Source organism: Equus caballus, chromosome 3 (genome assembly GCF_041296265.1).
Source record: "Equus caballus isolate H_3958 breed thoroughbred chromosome 3, TB-T2T, whole genome shotgun sequence".
NCBI classification, from domain to species: Eukaryota; Metazoa; Chordata; class Mammalia; order Perissodactyla; family Equidae; genus Equus; species Equus caballus.
This window is the reverse complement of record NC_091686.1, coordinates 32778298-32786391: the sequence shown is the minus strand read 5'-3', so window position 1 is coordinate 32786391 and position 8094 is coordinate 32778298. Positions and strand designations below refer to the sequence as shown.

The window sequence follows — 8094 nt, the reverse complement described above, 5'->3', positions numbered from 1 at the left end:
GGGAACCCAGCTGGCCCGAAGCAGACCCAGGGAAGCGAGCCCGTCACTCAGGCCTCAGTCGGGAGCAGAGGACCCAGGCTGCCCCTCCCAGGCCCACAGTCCCGACTCCAACCAACACTGACCATTTCAAGGGGGGGAGGGTCAGTCCCAGCAGGAAGTGGCCATGGTGACATTTGTTGGTCTGGCTAACATAATGGGATTTTACTCTCATAAAAGTCTCATCAAAACCCTAAAACATTGTACATGATAAGACTCTGTATTCTCAGTTTTTATATCATGTACTCTTATACAATTTATTTTTGCCATTTCATTTGTGCCTAAAACATGTTTACTTCAAATGCTTGGGAGAAACCTACTGTATTTCAAATAACAGACACCTCCATTTAGTTATCAAAGAATCAGCCACAAAGGATTTCACGTAAACTGCTCATTTATTAGCACTGGTACACGACGTGACGGTTTCCAGTAAATATATGCTGAGCTGCATGGAGGTGACGGAGCAAGGTGAGGTTCAGATATGGAATGGCAGGTGCTTATTTCTTCCACTCGTTCTTGTCGTAGTCCCACTTGGCAGAGAAGCCCTGGATCGGGCTGACCTTCATGTCAAGCATCCTCTTGGTCTGCTTGGCCACCCACTCCTCTTCAAAGGTGTGTGGGACGGGGCCGTACACTACAGTCCAAAACAGTTTCGTGAGGCCACTATCTCGACAAGTCGTTGCTAAGCCAATGTGTTACGTGGGGCAGGTCGTCCCCAACACACTGGCAACCAGGTCAGCGTAGCCACCTGCCACTCAACACCAACACCCACACACACACTGGTTTTGAATTCTGGGCAGACAACCTTGACATTTACAAATTACTCCTTTGTTCATGATTAGCAGTATAATACCAGAGCTAAAAGCAGAAGGCCTTCTCTATAGGATGTAAATAATGAGGTCTAGAGGCCAGTGTAGAAGACAGACAGAGCCAAAGGTGACTTGGGAAAAAATCTAATAGGCAGACATTACTAACCCGTGTCCACAATCAATCCACAGGACAGGATGACACCTACCCAGAATGGGAAAATACCTACTCTGCCTGGACAGGAAGAACCCAGGAGAGGCCATGCTAGAATGAGCAGACAACGCTAACACTGTGAAAGCAGAAAACTGCTGGGTCTGGAGACCCAGAATCCTGGTTATCGAGATGCAGTCCCCATACAGTTCAAACAGCCCTCTGACAAGTCAGAGTTCCCTTTTCCTTGACCTAACCTTCACTATACTATCTCTTGATAAAAGACTAGTGACCAGACAAACCACCACTGGAAACGCAGGGTGCTGTACAAAGCAGGGAAGTCGTTCCCCACCAAGCACAGCGCACTGTGAGTAAATCAGATTCCGGCTCACGCCACTCGGCTAATGCGAGCCAGTTTCCCAAACCTGGGAAACAGTCCTGGGATGGAGCCCAGGAGGGAGGTGCCCATCTTGTGTGAGGACCACCCTGCAGCCCACTCCCAGCCACTGAGAGATGGAGCTGCGCTGGCTCCATCCAGCTCTGGTGCGACTGAGACCTGAGACCCACTGCAGGCCGCAGTCCCCTCTCCTCTCTACTTACCATAGTGCTTCTCCCAGATCAGAAGGAGAGCAGTGAAGCCGATGAAGAACATGGCAGCGCCCACAACTGTCTTCCACTCGTTCGTGCCCCTATTCATTTCAGCAAAGCTCTCGTTGAACTTAATGCGATATACTAAGAACAGAAAGGACAGTCGTTTGCAGGCAGAAAGACCTATGGGGACAAAAAGCTCCCTCCTCCACAGCACTCCACCCTTTGTCCCACAACAACACAGCTAAGGGATAAAACATGGAGTGAGGCATACGACGCAGGCCTACGGCCGTGACAGGCTCGTGCACGTGCTCTCTCACACATGCATGTAAGGGGTGAGGGAGGGAAGAAAATGCATGGAGTTTGCTTTGGGTGCAAAAACCCAGTGAAATCTCTTCTTCTTGAGATTACGGTGTGGGTCTCACTTAATCTCCTTGCTTGCATACCCTCTCCTACCTGACAGTGTTTGCTGCTCTTCCGTGAATAATCCACAGTAAACCCGTCCTACCCAGCAGGCACTGAGAAGCTGCACCCACACACTCCGCACTCTCCTGACCCACACACGGCTGCTCTGCGTCCACGTCCACGCTCCTCCCCGGGGGCTGCAGCCCCAGAAGCAGAGACAAAGGGGCCCGGGCAGAGGTCCAGTCAGCTGGCAGATACAGAAACACAACACACAGACCCTCCCAAGCGTGCTGGTCTCTGGCAGCACTCCCGAGCTACAGCAGAAACTCCCTCACTGTGGGCCTGCTTCCCCACGATACCCACGTTCAACTTTCTCCTCAATGGAGAGGCTGCTCCAGGGGGCCTTCTCCTTCTCTTTCAAGGCCTTCTGGCTGGCGGAAAGGCTCTTAACGTGGGCCACATCGGGCAAGGGGTAGTCCCGCCGGTCGACGTAACTCGGGAGAGCAAAGTCCTCACTCTTCACAACGCTTCCTAAAACACAGTGGACAAACATTTGCAAGTTCACAGAAGCTCCATTACAAACAAGCTGGTACTTCTAAAAACCGAAATAAGTACAGGTATGTACACCCTGAAAACCTCAGTCGTCGCAAGGGGCTGCGGCCACTGTTCCAACCAGCGGAAGGATGGTCGTGTGAACAGGGAGCAGGCTTGTCCTGCATGGCCCAGACGGCAGGATGAGGATGAGGGGTAGATGGCTAACAGCAGCACTCCTCTTCAGAGCAAAACAAAAACCTGCCGGGGCCAACAGCTGACAGAGGTAGCACTTCCCACAACCGACAGTACTCACGCAGAGGCCACCCGAGGCCTCTCAGCGTTCCCTGCCCCGGCCTGGGGACTAGACTAAACAAGGCCCTTCTGCGAGGGACTCGAACTAGTGAGGAAGAAGAAAAACAATATAACACTTGCAAAAGAAAAAAGTGTTCCAGGGGCTGGCCCCGTGGCCAAGTGGTTAAGTTCGTGCGCTCCGCTGCAGGCAGCCCAGGGTTTTATCAGTTCTAATCCTGGGCAGGGACATGGCTCTGCTCATCAAACTGAGGCAGCGTCCCTCATGCCACAACTAGAGGGATCCACAACTAAGAATATACAACTATGTACTGGGGGGCTCTGGGGAGAAAAAGGAAAAAAATAAAATCTTTTAAAAACAAAAAAGAAAAAAGTGTTCTAAGTTCAGAAAGATGGTTACTGCGGCACTGTTTACTACAGCAAAAACCCAGACCACCTATGTCCAAGAGAGGGCGGCCTCAGAGACTGAGCCAGCTCCTGAGAAAGGTGCATCACGGAGCGGGCGCTCATCTGTTCAACAAGGGTTTCCCGAGAGCCCAGTACATGCTGAGCGCGCTCCAGACACCTGGGATCAGCAGGGACACAAGCAGACTCCTGCCCACTAGTGCTCGCACGCAGGAGTGGGAAACAAACAACAGACATCCAGACGCACAGATTACAGAGCATGCTAGGAAATGAGCGCTCTGGAGAAAAGGCAAAAGGAGAGCAGAGGAAGGGCATGAGGAGGAATGTGTGTGGCAGACGCAGGAGGCAAGTCACAACAGTAAAGAAGAGGCAGAGCCACAGGCTCAAAACGGAAGGACAACCGTGGACTCGACAAGGCAGGAACAATATCAGGGTTTCTGGTTTTTCTGTTTAAAAACATAAATCATGTCTACTTACTCACACGTATATGTAACTCACACACAAAACTCCCGGCAAAGTAAACACACGATGCTATCAGTGGGAAGCCGAAGGACAAAATGGGCATTTCTGCTCAGAGATAGAAATTTTAGTGCCTTAAAATGAGCATGTACTCATGTATTACTCAAGTAAAGAGGAAAAAAGTTCAGACAGCAGAAGAGAATATCTTAATTTTTATTTTGGGTTTTCCCACTGCTAAAAGCTGTTTGTTCAACTCTGTCCTACGTCTGCAAGTCTTTGTGTTCCAAACTGGTGAACACAGGCCACCTGCAGAAAAGCTTCACCTCCACTAGTTTAGTCCCGAGGATTAAAATCTCCCAAATCATATTAACAATAGTGACAGAAAACATCAAGCCTTAAGGAAAGTAGTATAACTTCTCTAGATGCTTATCTTTGCCACGCCAATGACTAGCACCCTTATTTATTTATACATGACCCTTATCCCAAAAGGATTTGAGGGGAAAGTGGCTAGAATTACTTCCATATTTTAAAATTTTCAGATTAAAATGATGAGTGGACTAAAAAGAACGGTGTATACCAGCACTCAGTTTACACATGAATTATTAAAAATAGATGTAAATTGGAATGATGACAATGTTCTAAAGTTGATTGTGGTGATAACGGCACAACTCAGTGAATATACTAAAAAACCATTGAAATGTACACTTTAAATGGGTGAAGGTATGTCATGTGAATTACCTGTCAATAAAGCTGTTATGAAGAGGTAAAGGTTTACAACTTTGGAGCACAAAACTGCATTTTCTAGAACAAGAATGGCCAATTCATGGTTTCAGGGCTGCCAGGGGTTGCTCAGTACTTTGGGCCTGGACCCTTGGCAAATACCAAACATTCCTTTTAAAAACAGAGAGAAGCAAAGACTTTGCATCCTAGTGAATGTTTTGTCATTTCTCTCCACAACCTGGACGGATTTCTGGCTGAGCCTCTGCTGAGGAAATCTGGTGAATCTGAGCTTCCCCTCAATCAGATGTGTCACTGCACAAATATCCAAACCGACAACAGTGGCCACCAACAGCACTCCATCAGACTTGTCTAGTGGACGACAGTTCTCTCCATCTGCCAACTGTGTGCTGGAGACAGCGCTGAATAAGATGGGCAAGGCCCGTGGCCTCAAAAAGCTTGTATTCTAGAGGCAGACAGACAAGACTCAAACATATGTGCAAACCCACGGTACGTCAGCGCTCTAAGGAAAAATGAAGTGGGATGATGCAGGGCAGGGGGCATCTTTAGGACAGGTGGTCAGGAAAGGCTGTTCTAAGTAATGTTTGCACTGAGGGCGATGACCAGAAAGCAGCAGCCAGCCACAACTCCGGAGCTCTGAAGCAGGAGACAGCAGCCCTACGCATCTGAGGAACAACATACCCCGGGGGCTGGGAAGTGCGCGCGCCGGGGGCTGGTGTGGGTGGTTGTTGGCTTTTCTGAGTATGATGTGAGGACATCAGAAAGGCCAGATGCAGACCTTACTCTAGGCAGGAGAAGCCACTAGGTTTCAAGAAAGGACTGACTTGATCTTAATTCTCAGCCAAAACAATACCTAACAATAAGTCACAGCCACTACAAAGAGACAGAAGCTGGCTTCTCAGAAAGATCAGAATGACGAGAGGGACAAGAAGGAACTTTCGGGGGTGATGGAGATTACTATGTCGTGACTGGGGTCGTTGTTACACACTGTGAGAGCTTACCAAAATCCACAGAACACTACACCCAGAAAAGATAAGTTTTACTTTCTGTAAATTATACCTCAAACAAAGTAAATAAAAAGCTAAGAAAATAAACCAGCAAAGCCTAGGCTTTTAATGAAGGAAGGTTTCTTCACATATGTTTTAACTAAACAACAAATCTTTATCGCTTACTCACTTAAACTAACAGATATTTCAACAATACTCTAACTAGAATGATCTGTTTTAGAGTCTGTGTCCATGGTGTTGTCCTGGGCAACAGAACGAATACAAAGAAATGTAAGACAACAGTATCGCCAATCAAAAGACACAATTTCAAGGGAAATTCACACATCAAGCAGTGCAGGTAACCCTAGTTCCTGGTTACTGAGCCCCTAGATACATAAACCTCGGTCTCCATCTTCATCGCCATCAAGCCTCGCACTCGATCCCTCAGGAACGACTCGCCATGCTGATTCCTGTTGTGTCCTCTTGCTTTCCCTCCCTCTGCAGTGCCGTTCCCCTCGCAAATGGGAGGTTCAGCCTGTAAGTCCTTCAGTATAGCAAAGTCTGTCCTCCAGAAGCCCCCCTGAACCCCAGGCCAGGCTCAATGCTTCTCCTCAGGAGCCTTCTCTTACTGACACACTGTCTTCATGTATCGGTCCCTCTCTAGACTGCAAACATCCTTGTAGAAAGACTCCACACCTTATACTCTTTTTATCCTCAATGCCTAACAGCGTCTGGTACCAAGATGATGTTTGATAAATGCAAAACTAAACTTGCCATAGTGAACTAAGTTCTTTACATATATTTCAGGTGAGAAAACAGATTCTTACACTTAAGTAGCTAGTCCAAGACAGAAATGCGATTGAACCCAGCTCAGGCTCGGAAGTCCAAGCTCCTTCCCTCCAATTGCCCCAGTAATGGAAACGGTATTGAAGGTAAGTGACTGGGAGGTTTTTTTTAGAGGGAGGGGAGATCTTTAAAGGCAGGTAATGGTGTAGAAGAGCTCTTGAAAGGGGTAGAACTTGAACCTAAAAAAATGGGAAGGGAAGGAAAAGGGGGAAAATGTCAGTACAAGCAAAGATCTAGACTCATATTCAATGACTCATAAATATGCTTAAATCTAGAACTATGCCGTGTTAAAACACCTATACCTCCCCTCACAGCCCTAACAGCAGAATCAGCATCTTAGCCATCTGGTTTGAAACTCCAGCACAGGGCCTCACACACAGAAGCAGCAAAACAAAATTAGCTCAGCCTTAAAGAAAAGTTACACTTACCGTGTGCTCGTACACACACCGAGGTGGAAATTGCTCGCTTGCCAATTAGGCTAAATACTCTGGTAGCCAACATTCTGAAAGATAAAAACGTACACCTTCTCCATGAATGAGAGCAAACACCTACTGGGCATGATTCTTCTTTTTGCCCCAGTGCATTCTGGAAGTCAATGCAATTCTTTTGTTGTCTACTCCCCAACATAAATGATCCGTTCTTCATTACTGACTCTGAACTCACAAAACCACCTACGATGAGGTTTTTCTTAGCACTCAGCACGTTTTTACAGAGCTTCCTTATAAACCAAGTGCCACGATGTATACACTCCAGGCAATTAGCAGAAAATAGGCTTTCTTAAAAAACAAGTAGAAAAAATTTTAGTAAACAGACTCTGAAAAAACTAGAAACGGTAAAGCACTGTGCTGTGATGATGAGCCCCACTGTTTGGAGGGGAAAGGTTAACAGCTCACAGGGACTGCGGCATGCACCGCATTCAACTGAGTACCCAGTTATGAAGCTAATATGCGCATAGGATAGGAAGGGGAAATCAGGCAGAAAGCCTGCAAATACGGCCCTGGTCCACTTCCAATCCCTGCGGAAACGGACGACCTGGATGACCTATTCTCACCGGGGCCCTTCCTGCTCAGACCTCCCTACCCTTCCTTTAAAACTGGATCCTCCCTGGCACTGCTGATGATGAACAGGACCCCGAACGCATTCGCAAAACATCCCCGACTAGAGGCAGAAGCAACAGAAGCATGACGTCAATGCGGTACCCGGCCCTCTCGCTTCTCAACTCCCCGGCCCAGCCCGGCCCGGCCCTGCGGGGTCTGACGCCGAGCGCCCCTCCGGGAGCCCGTTACCCCGGGAGCCAGTTACCCAAGGCCGGTGGCGCACACGCCGCGCCCAGGGGTGACCTGCCCCGCGGGCCCGCGCCCTCGGCCAGCGGGCGCTCCAAGGTCACAGCCCGAGGCCAGCCTGCGGCCGCGGCACAGCAGAAAGAACCGGGCCAGGGGCTTCTGGGCGGCACATGGGCCGCGACACGGCGGTCCCCGAGCCCCGAGCCCCCGGGGGCCGGCCCCAATGTCACCGGGCGCCGAGGCCCAACTGCCGCTTCCCGCTGGCTCCGGGTCGCAGGGCTGCGGGCACGCAGACCCGATGGCTCCCGGCCCCCGACCCTCCCCGGCCTCGCGGCGCTGACCGTCCGCAGCCTGCCTCACCTGCCGCCGCACCACCGCTGCCCACCTCTCCCGCCGCGACCGCCCTCTACGCCCCGGCTGCCCGCGACCGGAAGAGAGCGAGGCCCACCGCGGAGCACCACGGGATTCAGGCGGACTCCACCCCGCGCCCGGCCGCGCCGGAGGTCACCGAGCGGAAGTGAGGGAGCGTCGCGAACGTCGTAAAAGGC

General features: G+C 49.9%; 1 protein-coding gene across 1 annotated transcript; it reads right to left on the bottom strand.

Moving 5' to 3' along the window:
• Positions 1 to 412: 412 nt before the first annotated feature.
• COX4I1 (cytochrome c oxidase subunit 4I1) lies at positions 413 to 8080 on the bottom strand. Its single transcript, XM_023637444.2, has 5 exons — positions 7907 to 8080; positions 6692 to 6765; positions 2350 to 2517; positions 1594 to 1725; positions 413 to 670 (listed from the first exon to the last, which is right to left on the bottom strand). Exons 2-5 carry the CDS (start codon positions 6762 to 6764, stop codon positions 534 to 536), a joined length of 510 nt encoding a protein of 169 aa, XP_023493212.1. The 5' UTR covers position 6765; positions 7907 to 8080; the 3' UTR covers positions 413 to 533.
• Positions 8081 to 8094: the final 14 nt, after the last annotated feature.